Here is a 22893-nt window from a genome sequence, read left to right as displayed (position 1 = left end):
GAACCTTGAAGAGGGACAGGGTCAGCTTCAGCCCTCCTCACACCCACCCACGCCTGTCACCAAACCACCCAGGTCTGCCCAAAGCAGTGTGTGTGGAAGGGCCAGAACGGGGGCAGCTCCTCCAGGGAGGATCTGGGGGGTCCCCACACACTCCTGAGCAAAACTGAGGAGAGGCACAACCATGGTGGTGCAAGGATGTGTGTGCACACCCCATGAACACACACACACACGCACAGAGGGAGCATGATACGGGGTGCCCACACCTCTCCTAAGCTGCCTGCACACATGAACCCAACTTCAAACACCCTTTGTCACTGGTGTGGCCCTCAAACTCATGCAGGTGACAGGGCTGCTGGGTGGAAATTATACTGTGGCTTGAGTACAAAAAAAAGAAAAGAAAAAAGTACAATAGCAGCATCTCCCTCCCCACCCAGGCTTTGAGCAGGGAGGAAAAAAAACACTTCCCGGCAGCAGTCCCTGTTATTAAAGGTGTTTGAAGAACTGGGGGGAAGGTTTTGGGGTGTGGGGTCAGGTTTTGGAGAGCAGGAGCAGCTTCTGCAGGGCCAGGGTTGTGCTCAAGGCTGGGCATGGGCTCTGCTGCCGCCTGGGCACTGCCTGCTCCTGTCTGCACTGGGGCACTGTGGTGTAGCCAAGCACATTTTTGGGTGCAAAGTGTGTTTCAGAATAAGCATTACTAGGAGCTGGAGGCACCAGGGTTGTTTTTTTTTTTTTAGCATTTAAATCCCCAAAGCAGCATTACATGGTATGGAGGGGACTTGTTCATCTGCTCTCTCCTTTCCTTTTGGAAAGCTGCCAGGGCACCCCAGCATGGCACCGTGGGGGCAGTCCCCGTGTCCCTGCTGTGGATGCTGAAACAGCCACATCGACCCCAAGGGAGGGGGCTCCTGGCCTGCCAAACCAGGTGGATGGTGGCACTGGGGCTTGGTGGCAGCTGGGGTGGTCCCCAGCTGCCCATGGGGGTACCCACTGCGGAGAAGCTCCCACTGAGGCACGGGGGAAGGTGGATTTTGGTGGCTGCTTGTGAAAACACGACAGCATGATGGCTCTTGGGTAGGAAACCTAGGAGAAAATGATGGTGGCAGCACTGGTGGCTCGGGACTCCCAGCAAAGCAGCTCCCAGCTCCTTCCAGGGACCTGGGATGAGGACCCTGGCAGCTGCATCTCCTCACTGACAGATAAAAGCTCCTGTTCGGTGGTTGCCCGAGCAGCTGCTGATTTTGGGTGCTGGGGCAGAGACACCCGGGCTGGTTCCTGGCTCCCAGCCCTGCCCTTGGCACCCGATGCCTGCAGAAACCACACTGAGATCACCCAGAGAGCCCCCAGAGCTGCTGGGAAGAGGATTTGGGAGCTGGGTCTCAGTGGAGATAAATCCTGGTGGTGTAAGTATGGGAGGTTCTGTGGAAGAGCTTTTTCAGGCCCGTGGGCTGCCATTTCCTTGTGACACAGTAAGTGGGAAGGTGAGAGCTGCTAGAGTGGTTTGCAGAGCCCACATGATATCGGTGGCATCGTCCCCTCCATGTCAGGGACCCTGGGCCACAGCCCCATGCTGGATTGGTGTCACCATGGCCAAGGCTGATGCTTGAGGTTGGGAAATGTTTGATATTTCAGGGTGAGCTGCTGAGGATGAGGTCCCCAAGCAAGGGTGAGGGTCCCCAAGCAGGGGTGGGTGTTAAAGGATGCAGGAACACAGTGATGGGGACCAAATCTTTGGTGAGAAGCCAATGAGAGCCCTGGGGGAGGGGTAGAAGGAAATTGGAGGTGATGCAGCATGGGTGGGGGAGCACTCACATCCACCTCTGACCCCTGGAGCCACTTCTAGGGCTGGGGAGGTGCCTGGTCCAGCCAGACAAGGTGAAATGTGGGGTGCAGGGCAGGGATCCTAATGGGATGTTTGTGAGAGAGAACAATGGGACACCAAGGGAGCCTCAGGCTGGGGATTAATAGTCTTCAGTGTTTTTTAATTAATAAAGTCAGAAGAAAATTAGGAGGAAATATGGCTGGTGGCAGGGAGGCAGGGGGTGCCCTCGGTGCAGCAGAGTCTGGAGTGTGGGCCATGAGATGTGGGCAGAATGATGTGGATATGCTGGAGTGTGAGGAGAGGCAGAGCAGGAGGGGTGAAGCTGCCCTCCCCGCCTCACCCCCTGCAGCCACCATGGGCTGCTGCTGCAGCTCCCACTACGATGAGGACTGGATTGAGAACATCGACATCTGTGAGCACTGCAATTACCCCATTGAGCCCTTCAGCAAGCACCAGGTGAGGAGGGGGGGGGGAGCAGCCCCCCATTCTGGTAGCCAGATGCCTCCAGTAGGTGGCCATAGGATGGCCTCACAGGGCTCCTCATCCCCTGGCAGAGGCTGAACTGCAACAACTCCGAGATGCAAGACCCCTTGGTGACCTACGAGGCCACGTCCCCACCATGCTCCCCGCTGCAAGGTAAGATCCAGCTGCAAGCAGAGGGTGGCTGGGGACAGCCCCACATTGGCCACCACCACCCTACTGCTCTCTGCTTGTCCTCCCAGATAAGTTGGTGGTGGCCCTGTACAACTATGAGCCCACGCATGATGGGGACTTGGGGCTGCAGAAGGGTGAGAAACTTCGCATCCTGGAAGAGTGAGTGAGAGCTGATGGTGTCCCAGCACCCACTCCAGCACAACCCCACAGCTCCCTGTCCTGGTGCTACCAGGGGGGGCTGTGGGGGGTCCTGGCATCCAGGGGGTTCTCACCTCATTGTGTTCTTGCAGGAGTGGGGAGTGGTGGAAGGCGCAGTCGCTCACCACTGGCCAGGAGGGATTGATCCCCTACAACTTCGTGGCCATGGTGAACAGCCTGGAGCCTGAGCCGTGAGTGGGAGATGAGCTCTACTCTGGCAGGAGCTGTGCTGGTGGGAGTGTGGGATGGAAAGGTGCCAGGAACATCTCCTGAAGGTGGCCTGAGCCCAACCCTGCCCTGTGTCTCCAGGTGGTTCTTCAAAAACATCAGCCGCAAGGATGCGGAGCGGCAGCTCCTGGCATCGGGCAACACCCACGGCTCCTTCCTCATCCGGGAGAGTGAGACCTCCAAAGGTACCATCCCATGGGTCCCACCATGCTGCCACCTCCTGCCACCAGTACTGGGAAAGGTGCAGGACAAGAACTAGGATCCAAAACCCACCTGCTTCCTCCCCATCTCCTCAGGCTCTTACTCACTGTCAGTGAGGGACTTTGACCAGAACCAGGGTGAGACAGTGAAGCACTACAAGATCCGTAACATGGACCATGGTGGTTACTACATCTCCCCCCGTGTCACCTTCAGTAGCTTGCACGAGCTGGTGGAGTATTACACACGTATGTGCTGCTGGGGGGCAGGGAGGGACCCAGGCTGGTCCTACCTGCAGGGGATGGAGATGGAGATTGGGATGGGATGGAGATGGAGACTGGGATGGGATGAGCAGGACACGCTGCTACCTGTGCCCCAGCTTGTGCTGGATGTCCCATGCCCTCTGCCTGCACTGATGGTGGCTCTGCCTGCCCCTGCCCTCCAGGCAGCTCCAACGGGCTCTGCACCCGCCTGGCCAAGCCCTGCCGGACCCAGAAGCCACAGAAGCCGTGGTGGCAGGATGAGTGGGAGGTACCACGGGAGTCACTGAAGCTGGTGGAGAAGCTGGGAGCAGGGCAGTTTGGAGAAGTCTGGATGGGTGAGTCAGGGTGAAACTGGGGTGCTTCCTCCTGAATGAGGAGATGTGGGCAGCAGCAACCAGGCCCTGCAGTCTCCTTGGCCTGGGGAGGGGTTTGGCTGGGGTCTCACATGGAGCAACCAGCACAGCCCTAGGTGTGGGACCTCATTTTTTCACAAGGAGAAAACCAGCAGCCCAGAGGAAGCTCTGGTTTATCCAGAGCAGCCTAAGCTTCCCTGCTCTTCCATTCCTGTCCACCCAGCCCCCTGCATGGGTGCTGGCTGTCCCCAGAAGTCTTCTCTAGGAGCTAGGCTTCAGCACACTGCCCAACTCCCCCAGTCACCCCTCCTGTTCAAAGCCCAACACCCTACAACTTCCTCTTCTCCTGGTGGCTGAAAGCCACAGGTAAAGATACCTGCCTGGTGGGTTCAAATGTGGTTACAGATTTTTGCCCAGGAGGTGGCCAGCACTGAGCTGTGATCATCCCAAAAGTCCTCCGTCCCCACTGCAACAATCCTCTGGGCTGCAAGGGTCCCTCACCAGCCTTCACTGCCTCTGGGCTTGTTCTTCAGCAGCCTTTGCAACCTCCAATGTCTCTTGCTTGTGCATTCTTGGGTTGGGATGTTCCAGACCCACAGAGCAGCCCCCGTGCTTGCCCAGCACCCCTATTGCCCCTATTTCTCTGCAGGTTTCTACAATGGCCACACCAAGGTGGCCATCAAAAGCCTGAAGCAGGGCAGCATGTCACCCAGTGCCTTCCTGGAGGAGGCCAACCTCATGAAGAACCTGCAGCACCCACGGCTGGTGAGGCTCTATGCCGTGGTGACGAAGGAGCCCATCTACATCATCACTGAGTACATGGAGAAGGGTGAGGGAGGCGGGGGGAGAGGCTGTGGTCCCTTCAGATCCTGACTGTCCCTTCCCAGTGCTGGGTGGGTGCTGGTTTGTGTGTCTCAAGCTGCTTTTGGCATCCTTCATCTCCCCATGCTCTGCATCCCGGCTCTGGGAGCTCGGGGGTCAGCCCTGGCAGGAGGCAAAGGACCATGCAGCCAGGGTGGTCTCCTGCCCACCCCCTCTTGTCTGCTTTTTCGGGGTCCCCCCCGTTGGCTGGTGCTTGGGGGAGGGCTCCTTCCTGCTGCTGAGACCTTCCTTGCAGGCAGCCTGGTGGATTTCCTTAAGACCTCGGAAGGAGTCAAGCTCAGCATCAACAAACTGCTGGACATGGCAGCACAGGTGGGGAGGGAGGGAGCGAAGCCCCGGGGGGGCTGCCGGGGGCCAGGGATGGGCCTGGCGGTTTCTGCTAATGGCGTTAATTGCAATTATCCCGGAGGGCAGATCGCCGAGGGCATGGCCTTCATCGAGGCCAAGAACTACATCCATCGCGACCTGCGGGCTGCCAACATCCTCGTGTCTGACACCCTGGGCTGCAAAATCGCCGACTTCGGGCTCGCCCGTCTGATCGAGGACAACGAGTACACAGCCCGAGAGGGTGCGTGTCTCCCCACCCCCACCCGGGACCTGCGGGATGCCCTGGGGGAGAGGGGCAAGTGAGGGGTCTGTGGGGGCTGTGGGACCTTGCACACCCCCCATGCTCTGCGTTTGGTGGGGTGACAGCCCTACCTGGTGGCTACTGCAGGAACAGACGTGCTGGCCCACTGCAGGGTGGCTGTAGCCAGTCAGGGGGGGCCGGGGGGCTGGCTGTCACCAACCGAGCTCATCCCCAGACATACAGCAGGGACAGAGGCTGAGCAGGGTTAAACAGAGAGGGACCTTCCCAGCCTAGCTGCTAACATTTTTTTCTCCCCTCCAGCTGTTTTGTAGATTTGTTTTGTGGTGGGGTTTTTTGGTTGGTTTTTTTTTTTTTTTTTTTTTTTTTTTTTTTTTTTTTTTTTTTTTTTTTTTTGTTTTTTTGGTTTTTGATTTTTTTTTTTTCCAGGGGCTAAATTCCCCATTAAGTGGACGGCGCCGGAGGCTATTAATTACGGCACGTTCACCATCAAGTCCGACGTCTGGTCTTTCGGCATCCTGCTGACAGAGATCGTCACCTACGGCCGGATCCCGTATCCAGGTCAGGATTTCCCAGCAGCTGTGGGTGACAGAAGGGCTTTGGCACCCACACGCAAGCGCGCAGCCTCGAGTGTCTGCATGCACTCCTGCACGAACACACACACGTCCTGAGCTGCCCCGGCTGGCTCTGTGCCCCACCGTGCCTTTCACCACGCCTTCCTCCATCCCTTCCTCCATCCTTTCCACCGTCCTTCCACCATCCTTCCACCACTGTTTCCACCACGGTTTCCACCATGCCTTCTTCCATGTCTTTCTCCATGCCTTCCACCATCCCTTCCACCATGGTTTCCACCGTTTCCCCAAGCAACACGGTCAACCACAGCCCAAAAATGCCATTGGGGGGTTTAGATTTGGGGGAGAAAGGATGTTTTTCCCCACGGGATTTGCAAGCGTAGGGTGCGAGCTGGTGGGTGACTCATGTTGTCCTGTCAGGGATGACCAACCCCGAGGTGATCCAGAACCTGGAGCGGGGTTACCGCATGCCCCAGCCCGACAACTGCCCCCAGGAGCTCTATGAACTGATGGTGCAGTGCTGGAAGGAGCAACCCGAGGAACGTCCAACCTTTGAGTACATGAAGAGTGTGTTGGAGGACTTCTTCACCGCCACCGAGGGCCAATATCAGCAGCAGCCATGAGGGATACCGGGTTTTGGGGTGTCTGGGGGTGCACCGGGTCCCTACAGACTCTCTCCACATCGCCCTGGGGCACCTGGAGAACGCTGCCCAGACTTCGGCAGTAAAGATTTGAAGCTCTTCAGATCTCTGGAGCAGTGGGGTCCAGCTGACAAGTGGCACTGAAGAGTGGAGGGATGGCACATGGGGGACTCTGGTGGGTGCCCCCCAGGCTGTTCCCCTGCTTGCCAGGGGCCACACCAGACCCCCTCACCCCACTGCCTCAGCTCCTGCAGCCCCCGTGCTGGCAGTCACCCCCCCACAGCCATGGCTGCCCCAGCCCTTGGCCGAGGGGTCTGCCCTGGACCCTCCGTGGTGTTTTGGGGGCAACAAAGACTTTTGCACCGGTGGCCACGGGGCAAGTGGGGTTTATCCTCAGGGGATGGACTCACACCGACCCCACTCACACGGACCCCACCCCAAGGCTGCTCTCACACCAACCCCGGACCAACCTCCCCAGGAGGGAGAAGGTGGGGTCTGGGGTCTGTTAGAGGTCCCCATCATCCCCCCCCGCCTTGTCCCAGGATGGTTCAGCCCCACCTGGCATCTCTCCCCCCAACCCCCCAAATGGTTCCTCCCCGCCCACCCGGACCCTCTCCCCATTCCCCCCCTCCCCCCTCCGCACAGCGATGGTGCAGTCCGCCCCCATTCTCTCACCCCCCCCCCCCCCCCGCAGCGGTGGTGCAGCCCAGCACCCCCTCACTCTCCGCCTATCCTGCAGGCTCCCCCGCGGCTCTCTATTGGTCAGCGTGCGAGAGGGGGCGGGGAGACTCGCTCTGATAGGCCAAGGGCCGCGCGGTGGGCGGGACTATCGGGGCGGCGGGGCCGGGGCCCCGGGGCGGGCAGGGTTGGGTTGCGCGGAGCGGCGGCGGGGTCTGTGGTGTGGGGAGGAGGAAAATGGCGCTGACGCAGGGGACCAAGAGGAAAGTCTGCTACTACTATGATGGTGAGGGGCTGGGGGCTCTGAGGGAGGCGGCCACGGGGACCGCCGGGCTGGGCGACTGTGTGTGTGAGGGGGGGAAGGGATGCGAAGGGGTTGTGGGGGGTGGAGGGGACTGAGGGGGCAGTGGGGGGGTGGGACATGGGGGGGGGCAGAGGGGAGCGATGGGGGTCACTGGGGGGGAAATGGGGGGCACTGGTGTTGGGGAGAGAGGGGTTGGCTGGGGGGGTGATGGGGGTCACTGGGTGTGAGGGGTGAGGGAGTGGCTGGGGAATGGGGGGGTCATTGGAGGGTATGGGAGGGTGGGGGCTGCTCTGAGGGGGGTGGAGGGGTGGTTATTGGGGGGTTTGAGGGCAGGGAGCAATAGGGACATGGGGAAGGGACAGGAGGGATATGGGGAAACACGGGAGGGCAGAGAGGGAAGAGTGGGGGAAGCAGCACTGGGGGGAGATGGGGGTAGAATGAGAGGGGGAGGTGTGGAGATGGGGAAAGGCCATGGAGGGTCCAGGATAGGCCATGAGGCTGAAAGAGGTTTTTGGAGCTGTGCTGAGATGTTCCTCTGGGAGGATGGGGAGGTCCTGGGGGAGAGGACAGACTGCGGGGACAGACAAAGCCTCCTTGAACTGTGTTAGGAGGCAGAGGCACCCCCGAAGCTGCCATTTGGGTCAGCAGCCAAGGGAGAAACCCAAAGGTGTTGGGAGCCAGACCACCTGCCTGGTTGTTTGTAGGGAGTTCCATTGTCTAGGGAATATTGTTTAGTTCTTGTTCTGAATCTGGAGTTGTAGGGGCTTGTAGACTGCTTTTTTAAAATTTATTTTATCGTTTTCCATTTTTTGAGGCTGGGGAAGCACTGCTTTGGGGCTATATAATCACCCCACTGGGGTAGGGGAGCAGCAGGGTGTTAGAGCTGGTCAGACCCCAAGTCTTGTGGGGCTGCCTCACTTCCACCCCACAGTCTGGGGGAGACATCACAGTCACCTCAGCACTGCCCTTCACAACTCTCACCTCTTTGGAGGGGTGACTTGATACCTCAGTGATGGGTGAGCTCATTTTTAATAGCAGCTGTGATTGCTCTCAGGGAGAGGTACTGTGCAGTTCTCTGGTCACGGTTATTAGTCTGTGAAATCAAATAAAAACTTTTATTTGCTACTTTTTTTCTGGTAGGTGGATTTGCTCAGTGGTCAAGCAGCAAAGCAAGGTCTTTTCAACTGCTCTGTGTGTCAGGCATAGAATGAGGGCTTTTATTTCTTTGGAAGAGTAAAGCCAAGCAGTAGCTTTGCACCCAGCTGTAATGACAATCCTGATGGGTCTGTCACTCAGCCACTGTGTTCCGGAAGGCAGGGCCAGGAGGAGTCTGGTTCAGAGCACTGGGTGCAGTGAAACTGAGCCTGATTTCATCACACAACCCATCTCAGTGCAACACCCATCTTATCAAAATACACAAGGAGGTGCTGGAGCCCTGGGTGTTAAAATGCTTGGTTTAACCTCAAAGTGTGCTTGCAGGGAGGGTCAGAATGCTCATGGGACCTAGGGGTTGGGAGAAAATGGTCTCTGTGTCCAGACTTATCCCTGCCCTTGCAATACAGTGTGTTCACAAAGCAGCTTGTCAATTTGTCAGCAAGCTGTAATCCTTCCAGGCAGGCACTGAGGCCTTAAATATGAAATAACCATTCATTTGGTTTGAGAGTGCTGAGCAGGGATGCTGTTCTTAGAGCCTTTATTGCATGGTAACTGCATGAAGTTAGTTTTGCACACTTCTGCCTCTGGCTGCCCTCACTAATTTACTCTGTGGTGAGGTTTCAGTGCCTCCTTTCCCCCTGCTCATTTGTGAGCCTCTGGCAAACATCCACAGCACCACATCCTAGGGCGAAATTGTGCTTCTCTTGTCAGGGAAGGCATCATTTGGGGTGGTGGAAAGCCAGCTTGTTAGGGTCTTGATTTTTATTTCCCGTGCAGGTAAGTTAAGAGCAGCAGAATCCAGGGCAGTCAATCCCTGCAGGTCCCTGAGCACTGTTCTGTGGGGGTCTTTCCCTTGAGCCATCCATTTCAGGTGGCAGGAGAAGGAACCTAGGCTGCAGGGAAGGATCTAGGTGGGATGCAGAGGATGGGGAAAGGGTAATTGGAAATCATAAGGGTCCTTCATGGAAAGCCTCAGGGGTGCTGAGGGTCTGAACTGCAGCAGTAACTTCTCCTTTATCAGCTGGGACCTGCTTAACCCTGGCAGGCAGAGGTGTCTGTTGAGTTCACACTTAATCTGTGCTGCTGTCCAGGAGCAGACAAGCTGAGCTGCTGCACTGCAGGAGTGGTGGTGGGGTTTGTTCAGCAGGGTGCACATGAGCAGGGTTTGCTCAGGGCATTTCACTGACCTCTCCTGAAGTGAGGATGATAATTCCTCATGTCTGGTGCTGTTCTGTGCTTGCATTTTCTAGGCAGGGTCTTGAGCATCTCCTTCAGAGTTCCCCAAAGCTTGGTTTATAACCTGATTTTACTGTAGGGAAAATTGCCCCAGGAAAATACAGTGGTGCAAAGAACACAAACAGGAGAACTCCAGCAGCAGAACTGTTTGGGTGTGGGGTTTGCATCTACTTTGACTGGAAATAGTCTGTAGGAGGAAAAAACTACAGCTGGGTGCTGTGAGGAAGCAGAAGCTTCTCCTGAGTGGTAAGATCAGTGATGAAATATTAATACTCCCCAAGTGAGTCACCAGCCAGCCAGGATTGGGTCTTCTACTTCCTAAAGTGATCAGAAGTTGTACAACTACATGAACAACTCAGCCTGATTTCCCAAGAAAATGATCCTTGCACTGCATTGCTGGGGCTGCCTCTGTGTTTCCTGCTCTTGGGAAGTTTTGTGTCTGTGCCACTCACAGCCCAATCAGGCAGGAGGCAGAAATCTGAAAGTTAAATTCTGTTGGTTTCATTAAAATAATTACCCTGGGAGAGGAAGGGGGAAAGAACCAGTTTGTAGTGCCTGCTGTGGGGGAGTACAGTGTGAGCTCAGCTCCTGACAGGTAGGGAGAAAAAAAATAAATGTGTGGGGAGCTGAGCTGTGGGGTGTGTTTGCAGGAAGGTGACTTTATTAGTGCCAGCAGGACAGCTCCTCAGAGCTCCTCTGTGCTCTGTGCCCCTCTCCAGAGGGCCTGGGAGACTCTTCAGAAGAATTTTGGCTGATCATAAAAACTAAACTCCTAACTACAACTATGGAGTAAAACTCCAGCTGGGGGGGTGGTTGCTTATTGACAGAATGGGCTGCTTTGTGTCTCTGTTGGGTGAAGAGTAAGAAACTGAGGTGAAGAAGTGATGTGCTCTGTCTCGGGAGTCATTGTCTGAGCTGGGATTAAACTCCTGTGGCTCCTAGGCTGGGTGCATTCAGGGAAAGCTGTGAGTTCTGCAGATGTGAGATGTTGGAGTGGGTCAGAATCCCCTGTAGAGAACAGGGGAGGGCTGAGATGTGGTGCCCAAAGCTCCTCCTGCCCAAGCAAACTGCTGCTCCCTCCTCTTGTCTTCCTCAAGAGTGATGTTAGTTGCTTAGGCTCTGCCTGGATTGTCTTCCCCAGAACTTGCATTTAAAAAATTCCTTGTCTGTCCTCAATTTCCAGATGTCTGTCTGTCTCTCTTCAGTCTGGGATAAATTTCCTGAACTGATGGAGATACCTTTATGAGCAAGATGGGGGAAACCCTGGGGGACCCTGTGGACAGAAGCACTGCAGGACAGATACAGCAGATGACCTGATGTCTCTTGTGCCTTCAGCTGTGATTCTGTTTGGAGAAATTGATCATTTTCCCTGCTGTAACAAACACCCTTTTCTGCTTCCAGGTGATGTTGGAAATTACTATTATGGCCAGGGACATCCTATGAAACCCCACAGGATTCGGATGACCCACAACCTACTGCTGAACTATGGCCTCTACAGGAAGATGGAGATATATGTAAGTGAAGAGAAATACGTATGAAAGGTCTTGTTTTATGTGTCAGGTTTTATTGCTGATGCTTCAGACTCCTCAGTTCTCTGTTGACAAGCCAGACAGGAAAGGAAAAAATAATAAACAGTATTTCTGCTTTTTTTCTGATTGCTTCTAGCAAGATATTCTTTGCTGCAGATAAGCTTTAGAGGCTGGAAAATTGCATTTCTCCCTGTAACTTAGATATTTTCTTTGTCTGGATGTATAATCTGTTCCAGTCTCCAGCAGTGGCACTCTTGCCTTTGGAAAGATGTTTATCTTGTTTAAAGCTGCTAGTTTGAGGGTTCTTTGTTGTTGTTGTTGTTCCTGGGAGTAAATCTGAGATTGGAAATGGGAATTGGGAAGGGAGATGTTTCAAAACAAGCTTTGCTCTTTTCTTTGTCCTTACAGCGCCCTCACAAGGCAAATGCAGAAGAAATGACCAAGTACCACAGTGATGACTACATCAAATTTCTGAGATCTATTCGCCCAGATAACATGTCTGAGTACAGCAAGCAAATGCAAAGATGTAAGCAATGCCTCTAGTTCCTGCCAAGGTTAAAATTTGTGGTTCTGAGCATTCTCAGCCAGCTTTAGGGGTTTGTGATAAAAAGAGTAGGAAGAACCATGGGAAATGGTCTTTCTCCTGACTTTGGTTTTGATTTATTTAGTAAACCAAGCATTTTAAAAGTGCTCACTCAAGCCAAGAGATGGTAGAAGAGCTGAGGAAAACCTTTTGACCTGGCTGGTTTGTTTTTTCTTTTTGTCTTATGTGTTGATGGAAACTCTTCTGAATTGCCTTTTTGGCTCAGAGATAACTGAATTACTCCATGTATGAGCTGCCTGTATTTTATTTTATTGGTTATTTTTAACCAGAGGTGGGAAAAGGTTTAAAACAAACAAAGCAAACAAACAAAAAAACACCAACTCATTTGTAGTGTCCAAAATATGCAGTTATTCTGAAGGACTTAGAGGGCAGTGACTGTTTGGAAGTGGGGAGTGTTGAGATGCACAATGAAACTTGCCCACTTTTTGTTGGAATGGTTTATTTTCTGAGCTGATCTCTTGTTCTGACCTCTCCAGTCCATGGGAAGGCTCTTTAATGGTGACTTTAATATTACAGAAACCTTTTCTTGGTCTCTGCAGCTCAGAGCTGATGTTCTTTGGCAGTGAGTGTGGCAAACTAGGTTTTTAGCAAGTCTAGAGGAAAAGTGAGGAAGGCTTAAGGTTCATCTGCAGTCCTCAAGAGCAGAGAACAATTGTGAGCCTATGAGGTTCATTTATGTAAAATGTAATCTTCAGTTTAGAGGAAATACATCTTGAGCCTGAGGCAGAGGCTCTGGGAAATCTGTCATGAGCTGAACGGGACAGATGTTAAGGCACAAACATGTAAGAGGAATGGGTAAGCTGGTTCATGAGTAATATCCACTGAAAAACTTCCTACAGTAAATGCTGTGCCTGATTATACCCAGTGACATACACCAAAGTACATATTGACACAAACTGAACTGTTTACCCCTGGAGCAGATACAAATCATCAACACCCACTCTGCTCTCTCTGGTAGTCAATGTTTTCTGTACTGTACTTCCACAGAACTATTTTTACCTGAAGGGAGCAAAAGTATGAAAGTTAATCTTAAACATGGAGAGGACAAAGCTTTTCTTCAAGGAGACCTGCAGAATAGCAGTCTCTGTGTAGCTGTGATTTCTGTAGGGAGGGTTCCACCTGGAATGCTGAGCTCTCTCTGGTTGTGCTCTGCCTGCTACAAAGCTCCTCGCCCACCCACTGCGAGGAAGAAGCCTCTCCTCTTCCACCAGAGCTTTGTGCCTGTGCAGTGACAATTAACAGTAATCCAGATGTTATAAACATACCTATGTAGTAGTCCTGGCTGCTTTAAATCTCCTGGTGGGAAAAAGCCCAGTACAGCAGCTCCTGTCTGAGCCAGGTATTGCAGAGGACGCCCTCAAACACTGTCAGTGCTGCCCATGAAGTTCTCAGGGGCAATAAAGGGAATGAACAGTCTCTTAATTTCATTCTGCTGATGCTGTGCTGCCTGCCTGAGGACTTGGGAAGACTACTCTGTAACCTAAAGGGCAAGAAGTTTAATTTGTTGTAATGGGAAGCATACAGAAAGCAATGACTTGAATTCTCCTCACTGAACAGGGGAAGCTTCCAACCACCTCTTTGAATTAATTATTCAAACTCTGCAAGTTGGCAGGCCCTGCTGAAACAATTGGGAAGCAGGAACAATTGCTTCCTTCTGGGTCTCCTGAGGGGTATTGTCCTTTTCAGAGATCCCTGTCCCAAGCTGTGACCATTCACACTCCCTTATCACACAGTCTTTGTGGAAACTGCACAGAAATTGTTTGGGGGGGGGGAGGGGGGGCTGCAGGAGCTGTGCTGTTTGTGCCTTTCTCATTAAGCACAGAAGAAGATGTTCTGCAGATGTTACAAAAATATTTTGCTTGCTTGTTTCTAGAAGCAAATCTAGATTCAGTACAAGTCAGCTGGAGGATTAAAGATCAAAACAGTAACTGCTGACAGTAGAAATTTATCTAGGTGATAAGTGCAGTGCTGCTGAGAACTTTAAACCTGCCTGTCCCATGAGAAGCCATAGGAATATACAAAGTGGGGCAGAACAGATGTGGGTGTAAACTCTTTTCCTCCAGCACACAGTGAGGGGTGGGGGCTGACCCCCATTCTGCACATGCTGCTGGGAATGTGCCATCCCCCCAGGCACTGCTGGAGCTGCTGAGGAGGAGTGTTGGTATCACAGAGCTCTCACTGACAGCATCTCCTCCCTGCCCACTCATTCTCTTGCACACTTGCCTGGTTTCTGGATCCCTCTCAGAGCACCCCAGCAGATGGCGTGCAGCTCTCACCAGAGCTCCTGGGACCTGCTTCCCTCTTTTCTTACAAATCAGGAGCATCCTCTCTACATCCTTCCCTTTTTGCCTCAGCAGGCAATGCTCAGGTTGATTGCTTTAATGTTTTATTATTCCTGCATGGTATTTTGTTGTTTAAAAGTATTGATCACTTCCCAGGTTAGCTTTTAAGGTCAGAGTGATGGGATAAGGATTGCCATTGTCTGTGATTTATTTGTAGTTTTGTCTCACTGACTCTTTTGTGTTCTTTTCAAGTTAATGTTGGGGAGGACTGCCCTGTGTTTGATGGGTTGTTTGAGTTTTGTCAGCTCTCTGCTGGAGGCTCAGTTGGTAAGCTCATGTAATTTTCTTTTCTCTCAAAGTAGATGTATGTCATGGAGTTCTGTTTAGAAAATGCGTTTGTTGTAGGTGTGGGGGGGAAGCCCTGTAATCCTATTCCTGGTTTCCTTAGTAAGCAGATCCAGATTTCTTCCCAGGTGAGTGTTCAAGCCTTGCACATTGAGAGATCCCTCTGCATTTGTGGATCTTCACTGGTCTGGGTCACTTCATCAACTATACAAAGGACTCAAAGTCCCATAACAACGTTGCCAGCAAAGACTTAAACTGCATCAGCAACAAGGGTTTAATTAAAAAAAAAAAAATCAATGTGAGATTTACAGGAGGTGAAAACCTTGCTCTGGGCCTGCAAAGGAAAGAAAAGGGTTACTTTCCCTGTTGTTTCACCCAAAAAGTCACTGTCTCTGGACACGAGGCAGAATAGAACCTGAAGGATTGCAGGAAGCTCCCTGGAAACTGGAACATGTAAAATGTTTTCACTCTTTTGAGATTGTTGCAGAGCTATTTCTCCGCACAGGTGTTAAAGCTTTGTGGCTGCTACTCCCATCATGACATCTAGGAGTCTTTGTTTTCTGTTGCACAGTTCAGTGGTGTATACAAGTACTGACTGCAGCATCTTTTGAAGCAGCTGTGCTCTCTGGTCCCATGGCTGTGGCTTCCACAGAATATTTTCATTTGTTTTGGTTCTGGGAGTCTCAGAAAACTTGCAGAAAGTTTACGAAGGGGCTGGGGAGAAGAGAACTTCCTTTGCCTAAATGCATATTCGGTGAATGACCTAAACTGTGAATGAACTAAACCCTTTCACTTAAATCTTTTGTTGAAGATACTGAGAAATCTAAACTGTCTTCAGCTGTGGCCCCAGCCAGAATGCTGGGGACTCCTTTGTGCAGATTTCGTGCTCTGTGGCAAAAGCAGGAAGAAAAAGCATGCAGACAAAACAGCCTGCATTTCTCTGCCTTTGTAGTTTGTTGAGATGTCCAATGTTAACCCCTTGGGCTTGTGCTTTGCAAATTACCCAGATGCCCCCCCAGGCAGTGATGTGATGTGAGGACCTGTGCTTTGTCCCTTTGTCTCTCTCTCGGGGCCTTTGCTCTCTTGCTGACATTTTGTAATTCTTCTCCCAACAGCCAGTGCTGTGAAGCTGAACAAGCAGCAGACAGACATTGCTGTGAACTGGGCAGGAGGCCTTCACCATGCTAAGAAGTCAGAGGCTTCTGGTTTCTGTTATGTCAACGATATTGTGTTGGCTATCTTGGAGCTCCTGAAGTATGGGCAGTACTGTTTACCCCTTTTGTTTGTCTGTCCTGCTGCATTTCCTCCATGTCCTTGGCATTTTTTCCCAGTCTGCTCTTTTTGTTTGCTTGGGGTTTTTTTGTTTGTTTGTTTGTTTTGGGTTTGTGGTAGGGTTTTTTGTGTTTTTTTTGTTTGTTTGTTTTTGGGTTTTTAATTTTTTTTTTACTTTTTTTTTTTTCTTTTTGAGCTGTGTTCTCCTGGGAGGGCTTAATCACCTATCTTTTGTGATGCAGTACTCTCCCTCTCAAAGAGTTATGTCTAACTGTGGCACTGTGCAGGAGGCAGAAGGCTTGGAGCACTGTTTGGTTGCTCTTGGGCCCTCCTCTCTACCATCCACCCCAAAAAAGGAGGCAGAGCTGTAACATCTGTCAGCTTTTGGCTCAAGGCAAACCTTGGTGGGAGGCTTGAACACAAAAATACAGTCTGTTGGCTGAATCTGAATAAACTGAAAAGATCAGTTGTTGCACCAAAGCCACTTTATTTTCCTCTGTGGTTCTCCTTCATGGCTGACCAAGGCACAGCTCTCTTCTCCACAGCTCTTTTGCCTGGAGGGAGAGCAGGCTGGTGTCTGGGGGTCAGCACCACCTTCCTTGCTCTCCTCACCTTTGCTGCTGAAGGCAGTTTTTGCTCTGAAGAGATGCAGTTATTTTGACTCCTTTCTGATCCTAGGTATCACCAAAGAGTGCTGTATATTGACATTGATATTCACCATGGAGATGGGGTGGAGGAAGCCTTTTACACCACAGACCGTGTCATGACTGTGTCCTTCCATAAGTATGGAGAATACTTCCCAGGAACAGGGGACCTGAGGGTGAGAATGAAGGCTTAGCAGAAAATTACCATGAAATTTAGTTTGCTCTCATGCTAATTCTAATCACAGCTTTTCTGGCTTTTCCTGCTCTCAAAGCATCTTCCTTTTTCTGAGGGCAAAGGTATATTTGTGAGGCTCCTGGGCTCTGGGGTGTTCCTGTGACCATGGCCTGTGGAGTTATAAAGCCAAGGCTTTGATACCAGGCTCTTAGCAGCCTCCTGGTGGGATTATGCTCAGAAAAGTGACCCTGAAGATGTTGGTCAGCTGTAGCTCCCTTGCAAGCAAAGTTTGGTCACCCAAGCTGTTGTCTGCAAGTTTATGAGTGAGGACTGGGGGGTGTGTGTGTTGCTTTAGCCTGTTGGCATTTCCTACTCTGAGTCAGTTCTTCATGTCAGTGAATTGTGGTGTTAACTGTGGCAGTCTTTAAAGTTAGATACAGGTGTGGTTCACTTCGTGGCTTCTGACATTGCCAGAATGCTGTTCTCAGGGTGGAAGGTTCTTTAATTTGTATTTTTTTTAATCCGCTTTTTGGTGGAGTTTCATTTTTCTGATCTAAGTTCTCTTGTCTTCCCCTTCTGAGTTGTATTTTTACTCAGCCCTGCCCAGACATTGGCACTTGTGATGTGAACTTGCATGCAGCCCCAGCATTCTTCCCTGATGCAGTGTAAATGAAATTATTATTTTTTATAAAACACAAGTATGAGAGAGATAATGGAAAAGTGAAATTATTTATATTATTTTAAAGTAAAATAGAATCCTCCAGTTACTAAACTGCATGGTCAACCCAAACTGGGCTGTGCATCCATTCAGATGTGTAAAACTGGAATTTTGGCTGCCAGTTTTATTGCTGTGCAAGGGAGTGTTTTTTGCCAGTGCAATGAGAACTTGTGTGCTCACAGCAACCTGGAGGAAGATTTTTCATTTTGCACTGAGGGCAAAATTCACCCACCAGGGAGTCAGCTGACTCTTCATGCCTTCTGCCAGGACAGGATTTGTCTGTGAGATCCTGGGCTTACATTCAGGTTACACCAATGGAATTCCAGGCTTCCCTTCCTAAATTTGGGGCATCACTGACATGTTGCTGTTGGTTCTCTGCTGACTCCTGGTCTCTCACTTGGGCAGGACATTGGTGCAGGCAAAGGGAAGTACTATGCTGTCAATTACCCCCTGCGGGATGGGATTGATGATGAGTCCTACGAAGCAATATTCAAGCCAGTAAGTTACAAATCTTTGCTGAGTGATTCTTTGTGGCTCATACTTTGTCACTGGCTGGCTTGTGGAGCCCTTCTTTGAGGAGATTGGTTCAGTCTTAGCTGATAAGATTGGTCAGGGGCTATATTCCTGCCAAACAATTGGCAGCCTGTCATCAGCAAGCTGCTCTTTGTAAGAGCTTCACTGTCACCAGCACAGAGGAGTCAGCAGCTGTGGGAACACTTGGGATGTCTTCGTGTCACTGCTGACGTGGACACGAGTGTGTGGCTGTGACACTGTCCTGTGGAGAGGCTGTAACAATGGGTTTCTTGTTTAGGTGATATCTAAAGTGATGGAGACGTTCCAGCCTAGTGCAGTTGTCTTGCAGTGTGGGTCAGACTCTCTGTCAGGGGACAGGCTGGGTTGTTTTAACCTCACCATCAAAGGTAAGAGCCCCGTGCAGTGCCTGGGTGTCAAACTAGCATAAATAAGATTGTGAAATTTCATTGAAAACTTTTGTTCTTCTTAATGCCATGAAGCTTTGACCTTTGTGCCCCGCCCTGCTTTTGCTGCAGGTCATGCCAAGTGTGTGGAGTTTGTAAAAAGTTTTAATTTGCCTATGCTGATGCTGGGAGGAGGTGGCTACACGATCCGCAACGTGGCTAGGTGCTGGACCTATGAGACTGCAGTGGCTTTGGACACTGAAATTCCCAATGGTAATTCTCTGCTGGAGCCTTTGAAGCAAGATGAAGGGACAGTGACACTCTAGTAACAGCTCAGGGAAATGCTGTCATGGAAGAGGGAGCAACCCTGAGGTGTTTCATCAGCTCTTGGTTATTACTGTGGAAGAGCTTTTGGATGCCAGGGTTTGCAGCAGCTGCTTGTGTTTGTTAGTCCTGTAAGCTTTCCCCTCCTGCAAAAGGTACCCAGCAGCCTTCCTGCCTTACTGAAATGAGATGATGATCTCCTGAAAACACTATCAGTGTGCACTGATAGTGTTTAACTGCCAAGTAAGCTTTGACTCCACTGTTGCTAAGTTGTCAGCTTTAGTCTGAATTTGTGTCTGGAGGGCCTTAGCCTGTGCCTGGGCAAACACAGTTGTGCTTTTCTGTAGAAGTATGACATGTTTGTGATATGTTGTCACCACTCTAGTGGTAATTTGGTGTTTATTCCTTTTTAAACTTGCCTGCAGAGCTTCCATATAATGACTATTTTGAGTACTTTGGACCAGACTTCAAGCTCCACATCAGCCCCTCCAACATGACTAACCAGAATACCAATGAGTATCTGGAGAAGATCAAGTAAGTGTTTGCTGCTCTTGGGGAGACTGACACCTTCTGCTGGGGGCTTCACAGCTGGGGGTGGCACCTTGCTAACTGAGCTGTTCCTCTCCTGGCTGGCTCTAGGCAACGGCTCTTTGAGAATCTTCGTATGCTTCCTCATGCCCCTGGAGTCCAGATGCAGCCAATTCCTGAGGATGCTGTTCAGGAAGACAGTGGAGATGAAGAGGAAGAAGATCCTGAGAAGCGCATTTCGAGTGAGTGCTTGGTTCTGATGTGGTTGGGTTGCCCTCCAGCCTGTGCTGTTCAGAGCATGGGGGTGCAGAACACAACAGGAGCTGTCAGCTGGAGAAACGTGCAGGCTCTGAACTGAGTTCCTTTAGTAAAGAGAGGAGGATGTATGGTTTAGCATGCTCTGTCTTCTGGAGTCCCCTCTGTTTGGGTCTGTTCCCACCTGTGTGATTCTTGAGATGAAGCAATGATGGGTAAGCACTGCAGAGCTGACAGATTTCTTTTTGCATGGAGAAACAGCACCTTTGCCAATTTCCATAATGGGAGAACTTAGGCTTTAATGTGAGAATTTAAACAGTTCCTGTAATGTAGGTGCTATGACAGAATGCTTTCTGGGAGCCTGTCAGGTTTGATCCCACAAGTTGTCATCCACAGTGGAGATGCTATTTTCTCTCCAGATTGGCCCTTAGATCTGGCAGACAGATTTTCTTGGTGTGAGGCTGGTTAACTTATGCTGTCAAGTCTAAACATCCCACTGTACCTAATCCAAGTCATACATGTGATCTTGGATCTTGGGCAGGAGCAGTGATGAGTTCAAAGCTACAGCAGGTAAAGTGTAAGTATCAGATAAAGTGTTTCTACGGTGGCCTGATTTTGATTTACATTAGTTAATTCCAGTGTGTAGATGTAACCTGGAGGAGCTGGTGCTTGGTGTGTCGCCTGTGCCTCTCTCTGTTCACACCACCCCTTGTCCTCTTTGCACTCAGTCCGCAATTCTGATAAGAGAATATCCTGTGATGAAGAATTCTCTGACTCTGAAGATGAAGGGGAAGGAGGGCGCAAAAATGTCGCCAACTTTAAGAAAGCAAAACGTGTGAAAACAGAAGAGGAAAAGGAGGAAGAGGAGAAGAAAGGTAAGCATGAGAGCTAGGACCAGAAGCCCTCCCAGCTCTGTAGAACTTTTTCTGGCATGTGCTTTCCTACTGCACTACTGTGTGTCTGTTGTGTTTTGTTTTGTTTTTTTAATTAAATTTTTTAATCCTAGATGAGAAAGAAGAGGAAAAACCAAAAGAGGAGAAAGCAGAACCCAAAGGGTGAGCCCTGTTTCCTGGTGTGGTGATTAAATGGCTGTGCCTGAATTCCCATCTAACCATGCCCTCAGGGGGATGTTCCACAGCTTGAGGGGTTGGAGGAGAGAGATGGTAGTTTGGATGGCTTTGTCAGGGGCTCTTAATGGGAAGAAGTTACATGTTTTAGATGCAGATGGGCCACATAAGCAGCATTTTTTAAGTTTGTGGCCCTGGCCTGTTACTAGAGCTTGGGCACAGCCTGAGTTTATTGTTTAAACCAAATTCTTCACTGCTTGCTTCCACAGGGTGAAGGAAGAGACAAAATCCACCTAGGATGGCTGCAGATGGACAGTACCTGTCAGTGTGTAGTTGTCATAGGTTAGCTTCTCTGGTTGCCTCCCATTCCACAGGATTTATATTTTATATATGTTTCTGTATATATTTCTATATAAATATATAAATTACTTGAGAACTGTAAATTATTCCTTGCTGCACTCCGCTGGGAGCAGATAGGGAGGATTCTGCGGAGTAGAGAGACCTGCACTGCCCAGATTTGGTGACTGGGAAGTTTCACTCTTGCCTTTCACTGCCTCCTTAGTGTGTCTTTAAAAAAAAACACTTCCTTTCTTTACTCTCCCCTCTGAAATAACTACCCTTGGGAAAGAGTAGAAGTAGTATCTGCATTTCAGGTAGGTGGAAAACTCACCACGAATTACTTTTTTTTCCTTTTTTTTTGTTTGTTCTTGGTTTGTTTATGTTTTGGGGTTTTTTGGGGTTTTTTTTCTGTTTGGTTTGATTTGGTCTTGGGTTTGGTTTTTGGTTTTTTGGGTTTTTTTGGAAAATAGGAATTCCCCAGTGAAGCCTGTGAGAAACTGACTGTTCTTTTGGTCTTCAGTTTGATTCCACCCATGGCAAGTAACTGCAAGCTGGTGCCGCTTCTCAGGGTCAAATAGTGCAGTTCTTGAATAGAGTTGGCTACCTCCCTGCAGCAGACTTGTGGAAAGAGATGAAGCAGCTTAGAAGCAATCTGAAAAGTGCTTTGGTGAATCTGCAGGTGCAGATCTGGAAAATGCAAAATGCAAAATGAAAATCACTCACATGTGGTGGTGGTGAAGGTTTTCCAGGACGTTGCAGATTCAAGTTAGCGTGGCAGCGTTACGCACCTCGAGTAAGAGAAGGGATGATATTTTTATACCTTTTTTCCTATGGCTAAGCCCCCTCTTATGGGGGAAAGTGAGTTACTGCCCTTTCGGCCACCTGCTTTGCTTTTCCTGCTTGTTCTGCCCTGGGCTACACAAGCCCTGATTTTTCTCGGTACTGATTTGTGTCCTGCGCTGAAACCACGGCAGAAATTCCCAGCTTGTCTCAGAGCCTGGCTGAAGCCTCGTGTTGATGTGTATCACACACTGAAAAACTCTTCTCTGAAGTGAAAATGTTTTCAAATTGAACCTTTCCTTTTGCTTGCTCTCAAGGCCAGTAAACATGGAGAACCTTTTTATCAGCCTGCTGAGCTGTTATCTGTACGAGGAAACAGCAGATGGGGCTCTGCACATTTTTATAGCTACTCCTCTTCCTGCTCCCACGCATTATCTCACACCCAGGAGTCTTTTGTGACCAGAACTGGCCCATCTTTTGCATCTTGTTTTGTACAGCTAGCCATTAGATGAGCTTTTGGTGAAATGAATGCTTTGCAGATTTTTTCAGGCAGTTTTGACTCGCTGCTCTCCTTTCTCAGGGGGATTCCTCTGTCCCTAAGAGGATCTGTACCTCCCACAGAGCGCTGCTGATGGTTTCAACTCTTAATAATGCTGCTAACTTAACACAGGTTATTTTTTAAATGTTTTATTTTTTTAAATACTTCTTTTTTCCCCCTTTTCCACCGTGAGTTTTTTAGTCTCTTTGGATCCGAGTGAGGTGTCACTCCTGCTCTTCAGTGTTTGTATGTGAAGCGAGAGAGATCAGTGTATCTTTGTGTCTTGGGGGGTGGGGGGGAGCATATTGTGGTTTTTTAAAGATGCTTTTATTTTGAATTTTGAGATTCTTTGTAATAAAACTGGTACATTTCTATGGTTGGTGTGAGTTTTTACTGCTTTCTGCTGAGAGGAAACGCTCGTTGGGAGTGGGAGCTCAATTTGTTTTCAGAGCTATGGCTGCAAAGTAGTGCAGTACCATGGTCGTGATGGTGATGTTGTCTAGGTCCCAGCAACAAAGCATGACAGCTGGAATAAGGCTTTGGAAAGAAAGGTGAGGTGAGGCATGATTGCTTTTCTACAAAGAGGGCTAGATGTGTTGGTACAAATGCATCCACTGAAGCATTTTATTTGTAGCATACTCAGGGCTGCATGTGAAAGATTGCTTTTATGAATGTTTGGTGTTTATTTTTTTTTCCGTTTTGTTTTTTTATAAAGTGACTTTGAAATTCTGTTTGTGACCTGTCTTTCCAAAAAAGGTAAGTTGAATTGCCATGGGTTTTGTTTGCTCTTTTGCTAAGGGTCAGCAGGG

General features: G+C 50.1%; 2 protein-coding genes across 2 annotated transcripts; both read left to right on the top strand.

Moving 5' to 3' along the window:
* The first annotated feature begins 814 nt into the window (after nucleotides 1-814).
* LCK (LCK proto-oncogene, Src family tyrosine kinase) lies at nucleotides 815-6501 on the top strand. Its single transcript, XM_071767849.1, has 12 exons — nucleotides 815-2275; nucleotides 2374-2455; nucleotides 2542-2632; nucleotides 2764-2862; nucleotides 2981-3084; nucleotides 3196-3345; nucleotides 3543-3695; nucleotides 4363-4542; nucleotides 4831-4907; nucleotides 5010-5163; nucleotides 5611-5742; nucleotides 6174-6501. Exons 1-12 carry the CDS (start codon nucleotides 1928-1930, stop codon nucleotides 6374-6376), a joined length of 1773 nt encoding a protein of 590 aa, XP_071623950.1. The 5' UTR covers nucleotides 815-1927; the 3' UTR covers nucleotides 6377-6501.
* Nucleotides 6502-7241: 740 nt separating this feature from the next.
* Nucleotides 7242-22458, top strand: HDAC1 (histone deacetylase 1). Its single transcript, XM_071767502.1, has 14 exons — nucleotides 7242-7358; nucleotides 11169-11281; nucleotides 11705-11822; nucleotides 14435-14509; nucleotides 15643-15781; nucleotides 16478-16619; nucleotides 17742-17834; nucleotides 18148-18256; nucleotides 18386-18526; nucleotides 19003-19111; nucleotides 19217-19347; nucleotides 20089-20235; nucleotides 20367-20415; nucleotides 20697-22458. The coding sequence occupies exons 1-14, from the start codon at nucleotides 7310-7312 to the stop codon at nucleotides 20722-20724; spliced, it is 1443 nt and encodes a 480-aa protein (XP_071623603.1). The 5' UTR covers nucleotides 7242-7309; the 3' UTR covers nucleotides 20725-22458.
* The last annotated feature ends 435 nt before the right edge of the window (nucleotides 22459-22893 follow it).

Source organism: Heliangelus exortis, chromosome 24, assembly GCF_036169615.1.
Source record: "Heliangelus exortis chromosome 24, bHelExo1.hap1, whole genome shotgun sequence".
NCBI lineage: Eukaryota > Metazoa > Chordata > Aves > Apodiformes > Trochilidae > Heliangelus > Heliangelus exortis.
The sequence above is the reverse complement of the archived record's forward strand: the minus strand, read 5'-3'. Positions and strand labels throughout refer to the sequence as shown.